General features: G+C 49.8%; 1 protein-coding gene across 5 annotated transcripts in view; it reads left to right on the top strand.

Annotated features, from left to right (window-relative positions):
* Positions 1 to 19,162, top strand: part of ZNRF3 (zinc and ring finger 3) — a 141,187-nt gene that overhangs the window by 116,339 nt on the left and 5,686 nt on the right. For 4 of the 5 annotated variants that reach the window (XM_017855565.1, XM_017855564.1, XM_017855567.1 and 1 more), the window contains 6 exons: positions 9,448 to 9,522; positions 10,249 to 10,380; positions 11,729 to 11,839; positions 13,677 to 13,844; positions 15,670 to 15,772; positions 16,511 to 18,286. In XM_017855565.1, the coding sequence (XP_017711054.1) occupies positions 9,448 to 9,522; positions 10,249 to 10,380; positions 11,729 to 11,839; positions 13,677 to 13,844; positions 15,670 to 15,772; positions 16,511 to 18,286 (2,365 nt within the window). The remainder of the gene's footprint in view (positions 1 to 9,447; positions 9,523 to 10,248; positions 10,381 to 11,728; positions 11,840 to 13,676; positions 13,845 to 15,669; positions 15,773 to 16,510; positions 18,287 to 19,162) is intronic. The other variant, XM_017855568.1, reaches the window with a different exon arrangement.

Genomic DNA, 19,162 nt, shown 5'->3' with positions numbered 1-19,162 from the left:
AAACGATAGAGAATCAGCAAAATTTGGTAAGCCATTGGGCATAGGTGAAAAGGCAAAGGGCTGCAGTTTTGGCTCGGCCCCATGGGTGAAGGAATGGGGGAGATGGGGTACCTCCTTGAGGAGGGAACCCAGTTTGTAGGGAAGTAAGGATTATATGAAGAGCAGGCCCATGTCAAGACCCAAGGAGCAGAGTCCTAAAGCCTGCCCCATGGAGTTGCTACAAACAGGCTTTGTGTCTAAAAAACTTTGGGATGCTGGGTAAAATAGGAGCCTCTCGCATATTAATGATGTATATGTCAGGGATAGCTCTGGAATATGCAGCATTTCTCAAAGGACACTGACCAGGAAAATCATTCCCTTAGATGCACTTTGGGAAAGGCTACTATAGAGATATGAGGCAAGTGAAGCCATGTTCTTAATTTCTTACCCATTTGCCCTTGGAACTAAATGTACATGCTCTTCCTTAGGACTCTCCTGGCCTCTTCAGAGAGGGATCTACCAGCACCATGGGCAGGATGTGTGCTTGGTGAGGACAGGAGTCTGTGACCATGCTTGCTGCCTGCTGCTGTATGAGTCCCCAGGGTCTAGGACACATAGTAACCAGTTAATAACTACCGTAGAACAACTAAATTAATATATGGTTAATGCAAATAGAATTTGACTGTGTTAATTTGAGTATCAACCATGCCCAGGGCAGTCTGCTTTGTTAGGCTTTTTTTTTTTTTTTTTTAAGACACACGGAGTCTTGCTATATTGGCCAGGCTGGTCTCAAACTCCTGGCCTCAAGTGATCCTCCCACCTCAGCCTCCCAAAGTGTTGGGATTACAGGCGTGAGCCACCACGCCTAGCCATGTTAGGCTTTATGGGGCATACCAGTGTGGTCAGTAAGGTCTACCTCCTGGCTCCTGGGAGTTCCTGTTAATCTCCAAGGGTATGCCTGGCACCCAAGCAAGGCCTTTATGTATAGGACATCGACACCCTTTGACTCAGCAGGACCACTCATGGCTATTTTAAGGATCGTTGCCTCCAGAATATGAGTACAAGGATATGAATACAACACTGTTTATAACAGAGAAAATGTAGAAATCTGCTATATGCCTCTCAGGGAGATGGTCATTAAAGGAGCTCTGAATAACCATACAATGTAATGATATGTGTAGCTGGTAAGAAAAATGAACATTTTCCCATATCAGTGCATATAAATATTGTTGAGTAAATTGTTGAGTTAAGGGGGGAATAGAGTACAGAACAGTGTATGTCCGATATGTCCAATGTATTTATTTTAAAAAATTTTTTTTTTTTTTTTTTGAGACGGAGTCTTGCTCTGTTGCCCAGGCTGGAGTGCAGTGGCCGGATCTCGGCTCACTGCAAGCTCCGCCTCCCGGGCTCCCGCCATTCTCCTGCCTCAGCCTGCCGAGTAGCTGGGACTACAGGCGCCGCCACCTTGCCCGGCTAGTGTTTTTGTTTTTTTTTTTAGTAGAGACGGGGTTTCACCGGGTTAGTCAGGATGGTCTCGATCTCCTGACCTCGTGATCCGCCTGTCTCGGCCCCCCCGAAGTGCTGGGATTACAGGCTTGAGCCACCGCGCCCGGCCTATTTTTAACAAAATTTTTAACAGCCGGGGTCTATGTTGCCCAGGCTGGCCTCAAGCTCCTGGGCTCAAGTGAATCCTCCCTCCTCAGCCTCCCAAATAGTTGGGTTATAGGTACTCATCCAGCATATTTTTAACTACATTTTGGTGTGTGTGTGTCTGTAACACATATGCATTTTATTCTTGCCAATATATGGGTTTAAAAAACATTGGAGCCGGGCGCGGTGGCTCAAGCCTGTAATCCCAGCATTTTGGGAGGCCGAGACGGGCGGATCATGAGGTCAGGAGATCGAGACCATCCTGGCTAACACGGTGAAACCCCCCTCTCTACTAAAAAATACAAAAAACTAGCCGGGCGAGGTGGCGGGCGCCTGTAGTCCCAGCTACTCGGGAGGCTGAGGCAGGAGAATGGTGTGAACCTGGGAGGCAGAGCTTGCAGTGAGCGGAGATCCCGCCACTGCACTCCAGCCTGGGCGACAGAGCGAGACTCCGTCTAAAAAAAAAAACCAAAACATTGGAGGATATAAACCACACCATTATATTAAAATGCTGGGATATAGGGAGTAACAGATGAGTTACTTTTTGCTTTCAATAGCTGAGTTATTTTAAATTGTTCACCTCATACACATATTACCCTTATAAATAGCAAAAACTCTAAAGATGATCGTATTTTCAGGGAAAATGTATTACAGAAGTAGTAAACAACAGAAGAGAAACCCTAAGATATTAGAGCTCAGAGAGAGGTATCTTACCTGTCCTTTGGCTGAGGAGAAGCACCATTGGTTTTATGGAAAAGGTTGCACAGGAATTTGACCTTGAAGGATTAGTAATATTCGTATTAATATGATCAGCTCATTATAGTTCACTCTAAAGTGTCTGTCTGCATGTGAAGTATCATCTAGAGAGTTACCCTCAAACTGACTTCTTTCTCCCTTCCACCCAGCTCATCAACAGGCCACCTAACCCAGAAATTAAATCTGTTGACAAATTTGCCTGTATTGTCTGTGCCAATCTAGCTATCTTGTCATTTATGCAGGTAAATAAGAGTTGGGTGGGTATATAAGGAGGGACATTAAAATTTGATATGGATTTTATTGAGATTATTCATAATCTTTATATTCTTTGGCACAGGGCCTATGTCCTCTGAAAACTAGGAATGGAAACCGATATTGATTCAATGTAGTATTAATTATAATTTTAAAAACTGGAACAACCCAAATATCAGAAATACATGTGTAGCATATAAGAAAAAAATATCACAGCCATTTAAAATATTTACAAAGAATTTTTAATAACTTAGAAGCTTATGATAAAGAAGCCAGAAGGCAAAATTGTATTCAGTAGAGGCAAAAAAGTCTGTTTGGGGCTCCCGTATGTCTGCAACTTCCTGTAAGAGGTTGAAGATATATCTTCATATTAGCGCTAACAGTCCAACTTCCTTGGTTCTCTTATGGTCAGGAATGCGAGACAAATGAGATTTTTAGTCATCTTTTGGGTTATTTTCTATTAAAACTGTATTCTGTCAAAGTTTTCCTGCAATAAATGGTAGGCACTAGGGATACCACATCCAAGAGCTTGACAGAGGAACAGGTAAACAGGTGAAAGTGGAATCCGTGTCCCAAAGACTCCAGGGAATAGGTATGGGGGTAGGTCCAAGCCCCATACCAAGTCTGGGTATAACTACACACACTGGGGAGAATGCCACATCCATTCCTGAGTGGAATTCCTGGTAAGTGGCGGGCTCTAGGCTTCACGTTTTGCCACCCACAAAGTGGTGATGGGACAATTCTCATCATAATTGGTACATTTGCACTGGGACATTCTAGACTCAATCTTACTAATAAAAGCACTTCCTTATGAGAAAACCACATCACAGTCAGAGTCAGGGAGCACTTTCTTTTTACCAGTAATAACCTGAGTATGGTACCAGGCAGGCTTGCTTTCATTTATAATAAACATTTATTGAATAACCATAGGAGTGGTAAGTGCCAACCGCAGTACAGCCCTGTCTTCTAGAGGCTGGAATGTTGTACTTTGCAAATGTATTTTAAGGGTGCAAGCGTTTGCTCTTTTGCTACTTGTCTCAATGACTACAGACATTGTCTAGTCTCAGGTCCAGCAGCCCTGGGAAGGTAAATAAAGGACCATGGCAACTTTATATTCAGCACTGTGCTCTGGGTTTCCAGTCACTTGCTGGCTGGTGCCAACCTGCCCAGGCCTGAGCAAGGATGGAAGTAGCAAACGTGATGAAGAATGTGAAGATACCCTTGTGGGTGAGGAAGAAGGAAGGGCACACAGAGGGCAGCAAGACAAGGCCTTTGGCTGCTTCTGGGAGGCCTTGCCAAAACTTCCCACCTGTGTTCTGCGGTCACACCTTTCTCTTAATCTTGCACTCCAGGCTGTGCACGGTTTAGGGATAACGGCCCTCTCCAGCTACAGCCCAGTTTACCAGTGACTTTCATCCAACCATATCCACCAGGCTGCATCCCATCCTTTCTTTGAAAGGGCCCCAGCTTCAGAGTTTTGCACGTTAAGTATGTGACTTAAAGATCCTAAAGATAGGATTTCTGGTGGTCATAAGACTGTGAACTCCTAACTAGGGTCTAGGTTTGTTTTGAAATAATATTCTGGTCTACACTTGAGTAAGTAAAATGGTGAATGATCTATGAGAGTGATTGGTTCAAGGAATATGCCTCATCAATTTTTAAACTGAAAATATGGGCAAGGGGCAGAGAATGACCAAGTAGTGTTCTGTTTTTTTTTTAAGACAGGGTCTTGCCCTGTTGCCCAGGCTGGAGTGCAGTGACACAATCATGGCTCACTACACCTTCAACCTCCTGGGCTCAAGCAGTCCACCTCAGCCTCCTGAGTAGCTGGGACTACAGGTGAACGCCACCATGCCTGGCTAGTTTTTAACTTTTTTGTGGAGACGGTCTTGCTATATTGCCCAGGCTAGTCTTGAACTCCTGGCTTCAAGCAATCCTCCTGCCTCAGCCTCCAAAAGTGCTGAGATTACAGGCATGAGCCACTGCACCTGGCCTGTATTTTTTTAAATTTCCTTTCCGAACAGTATAATAAAGGTGTCTTGGCCGGGCGCGGTGGCTCAAGCCTGTAATCCCAGCACTTTGGGAGGCCGAGACGGGCGGATCACGAGGTCAGGAGATCGAGACCATCCTGGCTAACATGGTGACACCCCGTCTCTACTAAAATACAAAAAATTAGCCGGGCGAGGTGGCGGGCGCCTGTAGCCCCAGCTACTCGGGAGGCTGAGGCAGGAGAATGGCGTGAACCCGGGAGGCGGAGCTTGCAGTGAGCTGAGATCCGGCCACTGCACTCCAGCCTGGGCGACAGAGCGAGACTCCGTCTCAAAAAATTAAAATAAAATAAAATAAAATAAAATAAAATAAAGGTGTCTTCGTCTCAATATGGGTTATTCGTAGCCTATTTTAAATCCTAAGCTGGCTTCTGACAGGCAAATTCCCAATAGGGTCTTAGCTTGGCTTCTCTCCTGTCCAGTCCTGGTATGTGCAGGAAGTACAAACTTATTTTAATAGTTGTTTACATTAAATGTAATTTTAAAAGTAGATCACCTGTGTGAATGAAGCATTTTCTCAAACAAGATATGTGTCCTTAGATCCCATATATTAGCCTGGTTGTATTGGAAGTCAAGCTGTAAATAGAATTTAAGCACCATATATATAGAGAGAGAAAGAGACAGGTTCAAAACCCTGGGCTCAAGTGATACTCCCGCCTCAGCCTCCCGAGTAGCTGGGATTACAGACACGTGCAACTGCAACCAGCTGCCTTATTATTGACCTGCCCTCTTCGCTGTAAAAACCAGGAAACATATCACCATGTCTGAGATTTTGTGAAAAACGTATTTTATGTCTCTCAAATGGATCATGCTTCATCCGGAACCTCTGAGTCCTTGAGACCTCCACGTTCTGGGCGGAGCAGGGAAGCCTGAACTTTAAGAAGGCCATGTGGCTAAATGACTTCCCTGAGGCATGTCTCTCCTGGGAAGGCATTCCCTACCCCAGATCCTGCAGCCTTTCATCCCGGGGCCATTAGACTCTCCAGGTGCACCCGCATCAAAGTGCAGGTACCGCACCTCGCTCCTCATCTGGACTTATCTGAATTGCACATTCCCCGAGGGTGCTGTTTGATGTGCTTGATTGTGGAATGAAAGCCAAATAAAGGAATGAGAGGGCCTGTTTATTTCCTCATTTTTAGTGCTTTTCCTCAGGGCCCTTCTATGTCTGGAGAAGGAATTTATGAAAAAGCCTGGGATACCACCTAAGCGGAAAACACCAGCATCTACTTACAATTGTATTAACTCTGGCATCCATGAGCTGTTGGCCTCAGGCAAAGTAGTCTGTGTCCCTAAAGAACTCTATGGGCCGGGCGCGGTGGCTCAAGCTTGTAATCCCAGCACTTTGGGAGGCCGAGACGGGCGGATCACGAGGTCAGGAGATCGAGACCATCCTGGCGAACATGGTGAAACCTCGTCTCTACTAAAAAATACAAAAAAAAAAACTAGCCGGGCGAGGTGGCGGGCGCCTGTAGCCCCAGCTACTCGGGAGGCTGAGGCGGGAGAATGGCCTAAACCCGGGAGGCGGAGCTTGCAGTGAGCTGAGATCCGGCCACTGCACTCCAGCCTGGACGACAGAGCGAGACTCCGTCTCAAAAAAAAAAAAAAAAAAGAACTCTATGGATAGCCAGCATGGTTGTCCATGGCTCATGCCTGTAATCTCAGCACTTTGGGAGGCCAGAATGGGAGGATCACTTGAGCCCAGGAGCTCAAGACCAACCTGGGCAACATAGTGAGACCTTGTCTCTACAAAAAAAAAAAATTAGCCTGGCATGGTAGCATGCACCTGCAATCCCAGCTACTCAGGAGGCTGAGGCAGGAGGATCATTCCAACCCAGGAGTTTCAGGCAGCAGTGAGCTGTGATTGCACCACTCCAGCCCAGGTCACAGAGTGAAAGCCCATCTCTGATAGATAGAAAGACAGATAGCTCTGTGGTGGAGGAAAGTGACGCCACCCTGGCCTCACACTTTCTCAGCTGTGTCATCAGCTGTGTCATCAGCATCCTCTCTTCCTGGAGGAGGGTGACAGGGCCAGTGCAGTTCTGAGTTGCTCTGATAGCCCACTGCTTCTCAGTTGAGTGGCCAAGGCTGGGAATTTAGAAAGGACCCTAGTCATAATAACATAGGTGGCCTCCCCCCACCCACCCCCCCTTTTTTTTGAGACAGAGTCTCACTCACTCTCGCCCAGGCTGGAGTGCCGTGGCATGATCTCGGCTTACTGCAACCTCCGCCTCCCAGGCTCAAGCGATTCTCCTGCCTCAGCCTCCTGGAGTACAAGCACATGCCACCACATCCAGCTGATTTTTTGCATTTTTAGTAGAGACAGGCTTTCACCATGTTGGCCAGGCTGGTCTGGAACTCCTGACCTCAGGTGACCCACCGGCCTCAGCCTCCCAGAGTGCTGGAATTACAGGCATAAGCCACCGTGCCCAGCCATCCCCCACTGCCTTTTTATTTTTAACAGATGGGGAAACTGAGGCTGAGGCTGAAAGCGATTGAGTGACTTGTCCACTGTTAGCAGCATGCCAGTGGCAGAGGCAGGAATAGCTCCCAGCATTCATTCCTGACTCCTAGCCTAGCAATCTGGTGATGAAACAGGGTGTGGTGAACAATGCATTGAGACTTTCAGTGCATTGAATCTCCATTCAAAAAGAAAGGGTCCCATGCAAGACAAGGACAGATTGTCCAGGGTGCCAGAACTTCTTGAACTGCCAAGGAACTTGCAGTATACTGAAGATTTTACTGAAGTTGTTTTTGGTACTGTTTGGTGCTAAATACAAGGAATTGGTTTGTTGTAAAAGCTATAGGGTGAGACTGCCCTCTAGTGGCCCAGTGGAGCCATTGGTCTAGCTGTGTTCTGGGCAATGTTGCTTTCTCACGCCACGTCAATGTAGTGATTATTCCTATGGAAAGGAATTTCAATTTTATTCTTTCTCAAGCACTGTGGCCAATATTAACTCTATTGATCTCTAAGCACTAGCCATCATTTGCCCATCTTATAGAAGGCTGGTTTTGCCTTCTATACATACACACATTAGAAGTGTCTTACTTCCGGCCGGGCGCGGTGGCTCAAGCCTGTAATCCCAGCACTCTGGGAGGCCGAGATGGGCGGATCACGACGTCAGGAGATCGAGACCATCCTGGCTAATACGGTGAAACCCCGTCTCTACTAAAAAATACAAAAAACTAGCCGGGCGATGAGGCGGGCGCCTGTAGTCCCAGCTACTCGGGAGGCTGAGACAGGAGAATGGCGTGAACCCAGGAGGTGGAGCTTGCAGTGAGCTGAGATCCGGCCACTGCACTCCAGCCTGGGCAGCAGAGCAAGACTCCGTCTCAAAAAAAAAAAAAAAAAAAAGAAGTGTCTTACTTCCCTAACAAGATTCAGGCTCCTAAAAGCCAGGGTATGCATGTATGTATGTATGTATGTATTTCGTGAAGACAGGGTCTTGCTCTGTCACTCAGGCTAGAATGAAGTGGTCCAATCACAACTCAATCTCTACCTCTTGGGCTCAATCAAACCTCCTGCCTCAGCCTCCTGAGTAGCTGAGACTACAGGCATGCCCTGCCACACCCAGCTAATTTTTCTGTTATTTTTTAGATATGGGGTCTTGCTATGTTGCCTAGACTGGTCTCGAACTCCAGCCAGGCTATATCTTAAGTCTTGTTTTTCCACAGCTTCTACCTTGCTGTCACCTTAGCTGGTCATGGAATTAGAAGGTTCTTTGGGATGGAAAGGAGTCCTTCCCCCACCTCCCCCAGAAAGAATCCCATCACTTCTCATTTGTTCCTAAAACATTCTAATCTCATCTCTCTGATCAGTAGTTCCCCAAATGGTTGAATCATCTGAATCCCCCAGAAAGCATACACAACTCAGTTTCCTGGGCCTGACTCCAGCCCTGCTCAATCAGTCTCTGTGGTTTGAGCCAGGAAATCTGCTTTACAAACTTCCCAAGTGGCTTTTGATGTTGTAGCCAGGTCTGGCAGCCAACTGCTTCAAAACCCCATTTACAATTATTTTTCACAGCTCCCACCACCAACAGTGTCTCCAGAGGTCTTCAGCTTGTGTCACTTATTAAAATTAACCATTTTGAGACTCATTCAGAAATACTCAACATATTCTTCTAACTGGGTGACACGGGAAGGAAAAAGGAACCACATGAGATGGACCAAAGGCATTTGCTTTGGTTGCCAGTGACTCTGAAACAGGAAATACTGAAATCAGTACCTCTGTACTGACCGGGCAGGTTGTTAATGTATAGGTCGTTTTCAGTATTTGGGCTGGATAGGAAGACAAAAGTTTGTTAAGTAATCAATTATATATTTTCCCCTATTATAAGCCATCTGACCTCACAATTACTATACAAGGTAGGTGAAATTGTCCTCTTTTAAAAAAAAAAGTTTTTTAATTGACAAATAATAATTGTACATATCCGTGGGGTACATAGTGATATTTCAGTACATACAAGGTATAGTGATCAGATCAGGATAATTAGTATAGCCATTATCTCAAACATTTATCACTTCTTTGAATTGGGAATATCCTCCTCCTAGCTATTTGAAACTATGTATTATTGTTAACTCTAGTTATCGGTCCCCTTCTTTATAGATGGGAAAATTGAGGGTTAGGAAAGTGAGGTAACGTCCCTGATGTCACATAAGTTGGTAACTGTCAGATTCTGCATTTGATTACAGGCCTGAATGCCAAGGCCAGCTTTGGAAAGGTAAGAGGACCAGAGGGCCAACCTGCTCTTTTTTACTCTGGCAGGCCAAGCGAGCGGTACAGCGGGGAGCTACTGCAGTCATCTTTGATGTGTCTGAAAACCCAGAAGCTATTGACCAGGTAAACTCTTCAGGCCATGCCAACACTGCAGCCTCCCTGAGAAAGGCACTTCCTTTAGTGAGCTTGGCTTATCCCGGTTATGTCACCCTCATCTCAGGGCGTTTGCTCTTGTCTTCTGAAGTTAGATGTCCATGTTTGGACATAATCCCCAAGGGAGGTGTACTGGGCGAGGTTAAGAGCCAGGGAATTGGGGCACAGGAGGCATTTTCTCTTTTTTCCCCCCGAGACAGAGTCTTGCTCTGTCGCCAGGCTGGAGTGCACTGGCACGATCTCAGCTCACTGCAATCTCTACCTCCTGGGTTAAAATGATTCTCCTGCCTCAGCCTCCCAAGTATCTGGGATTATAGGCATGCGCCACCGTGCCTGGCTAATTTTGTATTTTAGTAGAGATGGGGTTTCACCATGTTGGCCAGGCTGGTCTTGAACTCTTGACCTTGTGATCCATCTGCCTCGGCCTCCCAAAGTGCTGGGATTACAGGCGTGAGCCACTGCGCCGGGCTCATGGGGCATTTTCTAAGACCTTTCTGGCCCTTCTACTTGCCCAGTCCATCCCAAAACAAGCGTTATTCTCAGCCTTGTTGTTTTGGGAACTCCAAGGCTGTAATGTTGGAAGAGCTGGAGGATTCCAGACAGGTATTCAATGTTCCTTCCCTCCAGCCTTTCTTTCTCTCTACTGCGTCTTAAAGTAAGCATACCTTTTAACCAGAGCCCTGTCTTCTTCCTTAGCTGAACCAGGGCTCGGAAGACCCGCTCAAGAGGCCGGTGGTGTATGTGAAGGGTGCAGATGCCATTAAGCTGATGAACATCGTCAACAAGCAGAAAGTGGCTCGAGCAAGGATCCAGCACCGCCCTCCTCGAGTGAGCCTCCACACCGTTTGGCACAGGCTCAGGGCCTTTTCTGCTACTACCTGTCCCTTTATTTCCCTTGGCCTTTCATTCCTATCTCTCTAAAATGCTGGCAACCCCAGGTTCCTGCAGGCTTAGATCACCTACTGGACTCAAGGCCAGGGAGAAATGCTACTCGTGTTCCTTTATAGCGAATTTGAAAAATCCTGCCAGAAATAGATACCTTTGTGCTAAGATGTCTCTGGCCTCTTCCACCTGGCATTCCCTCTTGGCAATCTCTCATCGTTTTTTTTCCATCCCATCTCCCTCTGAAAGGCAAACTGAGGAGGATTGAAGGGATGGGGCACCCAGCACCTGCCTTCCTGTGTCTTCCTTCTTCCATCTGACTTAGACACTAGAAAAAAGACTTGTATTTCTTTCTTCCTATAGAGTAGATTACCTTATTGAAACTCCCCAAGTTAATTTAAGTCTGGAAAAGTTAGCTTTCAACTGGGATTGAGTTCAATGGCTAATGAATAGCATCTGCATCTCTTAAGTATGTGGAAGAGACACTACTGGCCACTAACTCTTAACCGGCCTCTTCTGCTCAAACCTCAAGCTGAAGAATTCCAGGAACCTTGGGCTGGTGCCCTATATTGGTGTTATTTCCCCCTCACAAATATTGGGACATTCACAGTGTAGGATGATTCTTTCCCATGCACAACATAGCCAGATACATGCAGCTTCCACTTTGCAAAGCTCTATTCCCACTGGCCAAATGGAGGTCCCAGATAAGGTGGCTGCGAGGTTTTAGGAGGTAGTGAGGAAAAGGTAAGAACTAAAAGTAGAGGGAGTTTGCTGAACTGACTTGCTGGCTTCTTTTTAAAGGAAAAAAAAAAGCGCTTTGGTAAATATGACTCATTGTAGTGGAAGCTGATATTTGTGGAAGCAGCGTACAATTTTCTGAGTTGTTGTAAACCATTAATTATATGGTTAGTAATCACTGTTCCCTCAAAACATGACACTCACTCTTTTGTCCTATAAATGTGATTATTTGTGTTTATTTGGAAGGGCCTTTCTTACCAGTTACAGCCAACTTTGCAGTATTCCACGGGGAGCCAGGCTTTACCAACAGAGTCCCCTTGGCTCTTGGGGGACCTGCTGAGATCGCCACAGGCATCCCCCTGGGCCACACCGAAGGCACTACTTGGGCCTCGGGAGCACACCATGTACATGTGAGCAGAACCCCAGGAGTTTCCTGCAAATTGAGGGGAAACTCATCCCAGTCACCCCATCTTTATCCTGACCAAGCCAAGATAGCCCATGTGCCGATTACCAGGCTGCAGAGTCTGTGACTCACTGTGTCTGTGTTCCGTTCCAGCAACCCACTGAATACTTTGACATGGGGATTTTCCTGGCTTTCTTCGTCGTGGTCTCCTTGGTCTGCCTCATCCTCCTTGTCAAAATCAAGCTGAAGCAGCGACGCAGTCAGGTAGGGCCTCTGTGTAACCCGTGAGCAGTAACCCCTGTTGCCCTGACACTGGGGAAAACCAGGACTCTTACCACCTTATTTTTTGATGGTGCAACATGGAGCCTCACAGCTGTGGACTCTGAGCTCCGCAGCCTGTTCCCAGTGGCCTAGAAACAGCAAAGATGGAAAAAAAGTAAGAGCAAACTAGGCCAGGCACCATGGCTCACGCCTGCAATCCCAGCACTTTGGGAGGCCGAGGCAGGCAGATCACTTGAGCTCACGAGTTCAAGACCAGCCTGGTCAACATGGCAAAACCCCATCTCTAGCAAAAATATAAAAATTATCTGGGCATGGTGGCGCGTACCTGTAGTCCTAGCTACTTGGGACACTGAGGTGGGAGGATCACTTGAGCCTGGGGGGCAGAGGCTGCAATGAGCTATGATCGCACCACTGCATTCCAGCCTTAGTAACAGAGTAAGACCCTGTCTCAAAAAAAAAAAAAAAAAAAAAAAGAGAAAAAAAGAGAGAGAGAGCAAAACTTACAGCCCAGTGCCTTCTCTGTTCTAAAAGGGCTAGTCCTACAAAGGCTGAGCATTGGGAATATCCTCAGCAGGTGTTTCGAAGGAAGTGTTTATTTTATTTTTTTTATTTATTTGAAACAAGATCTCACTCTATCACCCAGGCTGCAGTGCAGTGGCATGATCTTGGCTTACTGCAACCTCCACCTCCCAGGGTCAAGTGAATCTCGTGCCTCAGCCTCCCGAGTAGCTGGAATTACAGGCACCCGGCTAATTTTTGTATTTTTAGTAGAGATGGGGTTTCACCATGTTGGCCAGGCTGGTCTCAAACTCCTAACCTCAGGTGATCCGCCTGCCTTGGCCTCCCAAAATGCTAGGATTACAGGCATGAGCCACCGCACCTGGCCCAAAGGAAGTGTTTAAATCAATGTTAATAAGTATTATAAACACTCCACAGGTCTAGAATATGTGCTGTGGCAGTCTGAATTTTGAGTGCTTTCTCAGAAGTCTATTCTGGCGTGATTGAGAAGTGTTTGCCTGTCCCAGTGCATCAAGTGGCGCCCTAGAGCCTTGGTCCTCAGATAGGATCTGTGGTCCAGCAGCACCTGGAAGCCTGATAGAAATGCAGGGTCTCAGGCCCCACTTCAGACCACCTACACAGTATACCAGACTCTCCGGGTGATGCTTGATGAACAGTAGCTGCTGTAGCACTGCAGCTGCCACATCACTTTGTGCTTGTAGGAAGGAGAAACTCAGGGGTGGAGGGCGGTGAGAGGATAAGCAGAGATCTGGACCTGCAAATGTATGGCAGGGTCGTGTCTCAGGGGAGAGATGGTGGATCCTAGAAGGCAATCTGTAGAGAAGAGAATCACCAAAGTTCTCATGAACGTTAAGCGACCACTCCCAACAGGATGATGGCTTGTGTTTTTTGAGCACAGCCTATTTGCCAGGTGCTAAGCACTTACACATTGTCTATTTACTGTCACCACCTCTTTCAACAGAAAGAGGAGGAACCCTTGGCATAGAACAGGTTGATAACTCAGGGTCTGGCAGAGTTAGGAGGCAGCAAGTCCAGGTAATTGGAGGAGACCCCTGCCTTCAAATCAGAGAGACCCCTGCTAGTCTTGCCACTTGGGAAAAGCCTAGGTTGATGTCGTGGACGTCCCATGCATCTGGAGAATATGTGCTATGACAGGCTGAGTTTTGAGCGACTTCTCAGAAGTGTTCTGGCGTGATAGAGAATTGTCCACCTGACCCAGTGAATCGAGTGTCATGTCCCTGGGGTGACTGCCACTGTCATACGTACTGGACCCTCACACAGACCACATTCTGCCATGCAGAATTCCATGAACAGGCTGGCTGTGCAGGCTCTGGAGAAGATGGAAACCAGAAAGTTCAACTCCAAGAGCAAGGGGCGCCGGGAGGGGAGCTGTGGGGCCCTGGACACACTCAGCAGCAGCTCCACGTCCGACTGTGCCATCTGTCTGGAGAAGTACATTGATGGAGAGGTAATGGCAGAAGCAGACCTGTCCTGGGTGGGGAAAACATAGGCAGGTCAGCAGGGGTGCCCAAGACCTAGAAGGACAGGGCCCTGTGTTCCATCACACACATCAACTTTTAGAAGTCGCTCTTCTGAAAATTCTGAGACTTAACTTGATACTTGACTGGGTGTTTTTACTTGCAAAGAGAAGGGATTTTATATCCCTCACTTTTTTTTCTTGTAGCTCTTTAAAAATTTTGGGCCTAGTATCATGCCTGTAGTCCTAGCTACTTGGGAGGCTGAGGTGGAAGGATCAGTTGAGGCTAGGAATTTGAGGCTGCAGTGAGCTATTACTACACCACTGCATGCCAGCCTGGGCAACAGAGTGAGACCTTGTCTCTCTTAGAAAGAAAATTTCAGGCTGGGCGCGGTGGCTCAAGCCTGTAATCCCAGCACTTTGGGAGGCCGAGACGGATGGATCACAAGGTCAGGAGATCGAGACCATCCTGGCTAACACGGTGAAACCCCATCTCTACTAAAAAATACAAAAAACTAGCCGGGCGAGGTGGTGGGCGCCTGTAGTCCCAGCTACTCGGGAGGCTGAGGCAGCAGAATGGCGTGAACCTGGGAGGCGGAGCTTGCAGTGAGCTGAGATCCGACCACTGCACTCCAGCCTGGGTGACAGAGCGAGACTCCGTCTCAAAAAAAAAAAAAAAAAGAAAATTTCAGACCTTCAGAAAAGACTAGTACCATAGACGATGTATGTCAAGGGCCTAGAATCATCCATGATGTACATTTTGCCACACTTGCTCACTCTCCCTCACTCTCCCTCTTTCTAGACAGATGCATACATAAACATATTTGGGGGGTAGGGAGCAAACCACTTGAGAATTACAGACATTTGATGCCCCTTTGCTGAAAATGTTCCACTGCTGCAGAGACTGTTGGATGGAAATGGAATTTTTGCAGAATAGAATAGTAGATTCTTACACAAACTCTGGATTCTAATCCTGGCCTGGGTGGATTCTAGTTTTGTGACCTTGGGCAAGTGATTTCGTTTTCTTGTGACATGGGCCCAACACTGACCAGTATTCCAGGTGATAATGAGAGTTCCATGAGAAGATCCAGGGTAGACCCTTTGTTATTCTGTCAGGCACAGTGTTAGGTATGATCTGGAATATTGTGCTGGACAGGTCAGAAAATAGAAAGACAAAGTAAAATGAGCAAATCTGGAAGATGCTTAGGCTTAGGAACTCTGGAGGTGGTTCTATCCCAATAACTCCATCTGTCTAGATAGGTTGCTTTTCTTATAAACCATGTACCCCCATGGTGAGGTTCAGGGTCCAGTAAAGGAGGGGAGAGCAGAGCTTTGCCCCTTTGCTGCCCCATCTGTCAATCATGAGTCCCAGGCATCTTCCTTTCTACTCTTGCCCATTTGGGATACCAGGGGGCAGCCAACACCTCAGAGATGCAGAATATCTTGGGGTATACCTGGTCCTCTCTCCATACCCCTAGGCCTCGCATCCTCACTAGCACAAGGCCTCGGCCTTCCCTGCGTGGAGGCATGAGTGTGCTTGCCCTCCTTCAACTACAGGAAAGACGTCTGCCTCTGTGCGTGCCCACTCCCTTAACACTGAGGACTGTGGTTGGGGCTGACTGCTGGCAGTTTCCTTCTCCCTACAACATACGGGTGGGCCCTGCTTCTAGGAAATTGAGCCCTAATTGGAGGTGGGGAAGAGAGTGGGGAAGGGCACTGGCATGCTGTGCAGCGCTCCTTGGTCTGTGCTGGGCTCTGCAGGAGGACACACCTGCGAGGCTAAAGGCAGACCTGTGTCCCCTCTCTCCCTGCCCAGGAGCTGCGGGTCATCCCCTGTACTCACCGGTTTCACAGGAAGTGCGTGGACCCCTGGCTGCTGCAGCACCACACCTGCCCCCACTGTCGCCACAACATCATAGGTAACTGTCACCTGCCTCAGCCATTGCTGAAGAGTCAAGTTAGAGGACGCTGTCCCTACCAAGTGCCTAGCTAGAGTGTGACACACACCGCACGCTTGGGAGCAAGCAGAGCCACTGTGGCACTGCCCTCTGGACTTGGAGGCCTGGCAGCCCTGGGTTTTGGAGGTTGTCTGCACAACCCTTAGGAGAGCCTGGCATTAAGAATCACCCTGAGTTCAAGTTTGGGCTTCACATTAAGCAGCTTCCTGACCTTAGGCAAGACATCTGGCCTCTCCCAGGCCTGAGGCCCCTAATGTCTTTAGTGGCAATAACAGTAATGGTGTTTGCCCACACCCCATACCATGGGGTGTTCCTAGGACCATGAGGGATGATGAGTGTGCAGTGGCCAGCTTGTGCTGTTGCTCCTGCATCACTGTGTCATTAAACAGGGATGGAGGGACACTGGCGTCTTGCAGTCTGATTCTTTTCTGCAGACTTCTGTGGTGCCCAGTCAGGCAGAGCAGTGGGGAGTTGGGAGCGGGGCCTTTACAGGAGATGGGCCATTTCACACAGATAGGCAGGTCTCTGCCTGCCTATCTCTGCTGCTGCAGCTGAGTTTGGGGGCAGGGTTGTGAGAATGGGCACCTTGGCAGGTGACCAAGCCTGCTGCTTCAGCCTCTGCCCGTTTTAAAAATCCCTCTAGCCCCTGACACCAGTATGCTCAGCCCTGCCTACTCTGTTTCCTCCGCTTGTCCCCAGAACAAAAGGGAAACCCAAGCACGGTGTGTGTGGAGACCAGCAACCTCTCACGTGGTCGGCAGCAGAGGGTGACCCTGCCGGTCCATTACCCCGGCCGCGTGCACAGGACCAACGCCATCCCAGCCTACCCTACGAGGACAAGCATGGACTCCCACGGCAACCCCGTCACCTTGCTGACCGTGGACCGGAACGGGGAGCAGAGCCTTTATTCCCCGCAGACCCCCGCCTACATCCGCAGCTACCCACCCCTCCACCTGGACCACAGCCTGGCCACTCACCGCTGCGGCCTGGAGCACCGGGCCTACTCTCCAGCCCACCCCTTCCGCAGGCCCAAGTTGAGCGGCCGCAGCTTCTCCAAGGCAGCTTGCTTCTCCCAGTATGAGACCATGTACCAGCACTACTACTTCCAGGGCCTCAGCTACCCGGAGCAGGAGGGGCAGTCCCCGCCTAGCCTCACGCCCCGGGGCCCGGCCCGTGCCTTTCCTCCCAGCGCCTTTCCTCCCAGCGGCAGTGGCAGCCTGCTCTTCCCCACAGTGGTGCACGTGGCCCCGCCCTCCCACTCCCACCTGGAGAGCGGCAGCACGTCCAGCTTCAGCTGCTATCACGGCCACCGCTCGGTGTGCAGTGGCTACCTGGCCGACTGCCCGGGCAGCGACAGCAGCAGCAGCAGCAGCAGCTCCGGCCAGTGCCATTGTTCCTCCAGTGACTCTGTGGTAGACTGCACTGAGGTCAGCAACCAGGGCGTGTACGGGAGCTGCTCCACCTTCCGCAGCTCCCTCAGCAGTGACTATGACCCCTTCATCTACCGCAGCCGGAGCCCCTGTCGTGCCAGTGAGGCGGGGGGCTCGGGCAGCTCGGGCCGGGGGCCTGCCGTGTGCTTCGAGGGCTCCCCGCCCCCCGAGGAGCTCCCGGTGGTGCACAGTCATGGTGCTGGGCGGGGCGAGCCTTGGCCGGGCCCTGCCTCTCCCTCGGGGGATCAGGTATCCACCTGCAGCCTGGAGATGAACTACAGCAGCAACTCCTCCCTGGAGCACAGGGGGCCCAATAGCTCTACCTCAGAAGTGGGGCTCGAGGCTTCTCCTGGGGCCGCCCCGGACCTCAGGAGGACCTGGAAGGGGGGCCACGAGGGGCCGTCGTGTGCCTGCTGCTGCGAGCCCCAACCCTCCCCACCCGGACCTAGTGCCGGAGCAGCTGGCAGCAGCACCTTGTTCCTGGGGCCCCACCTTTACGAGGGCTCTGGCCCGGCGGGTGGGGAGCCCCAGTCAGGAAGCTCCCAGGGCCTGTACGGCCTTCACCCCGACCGTTTGCCCAGGACAGATGGGGTGAAATACGAGGGCCTGCCCTGCTGCTTCTATGAAGAGAAGCAGGTGGCCCGCAGCGGCGGAGGGGGCAGCGGCTGCTACACTGAGGACTACTCGGTGAGTGTGCAGTACACGCTCACCGAGGAGCCCCCGCCCGGCTGCTACCCCGGGGCCCGGGACCTGAGCCAGCGCATCCCCATCATTCCGGAGGATGTGGACTGTGACCTGGGCCTGCCCTCGGACTGCCAAGGGACCCACAGCCTCGGCTCCTGGGGTGGGACGCGGGGCCCGGACACCCCATGGCCCCATAGGGGCCTGGGAGCAACCCGGGAAGAGGAGCGGGCTCTGTGCTGCCAGGCTAGGGCCCTGCTGCGGCCTGGCTGCCCTCCGGAGGAGGTGGGTGCTGCCAGGGCCAGCTTCCCTAATGCCCTCCAGGACACTCAGGAGTCCAGCGCCACGGCCACTGAGGCTACAGGTGAGAGCAGGAAATGGCAGTAGGTCAGAGCAGGAGTTTCCATCGGTGGTCTCGTCATCTTCTGTCTTAAGCATTTTCTGAATGACTTCTTTTTTGCCGTTAGCTTTAAACACCGTCTGAGACTGAAGACTTCCAAGGGTTACTCCTCAGCCTGGCCCTCCTCCCTTGGAGTTCAGACCCTTTGAGCCCTCTGCTTCCACAATCTCGGGATCTCTCCCCCAAGATGCCTGCAGCCTGTCATGTCCACAGCAGTGCTCTCATTTCCCCCTCTGCCCTGCTCCCCATCCACATGCTCACACCAAAACCTAGCACCAGCTGGGGTAGTGGCTCATGCCTGTAATCCCAACACTTTGGGAGGCCGAGGCCGTGGATCACTTGAGGCCGGGGGTTGGAGACCAGCCTGGCCAACATGGCAAAACCATGGAGTCTGTTCATGACTTTCAGGGTTGGGATATTACGTAGGAGCCACTTCGTAAACATTCTCGTTAGTACAAAAATTAGCCGGGGGTGGTGGCGGGTGCCTGCAGTCCCAGCTGCTCGGGAGGCTGAGGCAGGAGAACCGCTTGAACCTGGTTAGCAGAGGTTGCAGTGAGCCAAGATCAAGCTACTGCACTCCAGCCTGGGCAACAGAGCAAGACTCTGTCTCAAAAAAAAAAAAAAAGGCCGAACCCAGTGGCTCACACCTGTAATCCCTGCACTTTGGGAGGCCAAAGCGGGTGAATCACTTGAATTCAGGAGTTCGAGACCAGCTTGGCCAATATGGTGAAACTCCATCTCTAAAATACAAAAAAAATTAGCTGGGCATAGCAGGCGCCTGTAATTCCAGCTACTCGGGAGGCTGAGGCAGGAGAATCGCCTGAACCTGGGAGGTGGAGG

Source organism: Rhinopithecus bieti, unplaced genomic scaffold, assembly GCF_001698545.2.
Source record: "Rhinopithecus bieti isolate Rb0 unplaced genomic scaffold, ASM169854v2 scaffold_36959, whole genome shotgun sequence".
NCBI classification, from domain to species: domain Eukaryota; kingdom Metazoa; phylum Chordata; class Mammalia; order Primates; family Cercopithecidae; genus Rhinopithecus; species Rhinopithecus bieti.
This window is presented reverse-complemented; position numbering and strand designations above follow the sequence as displayed.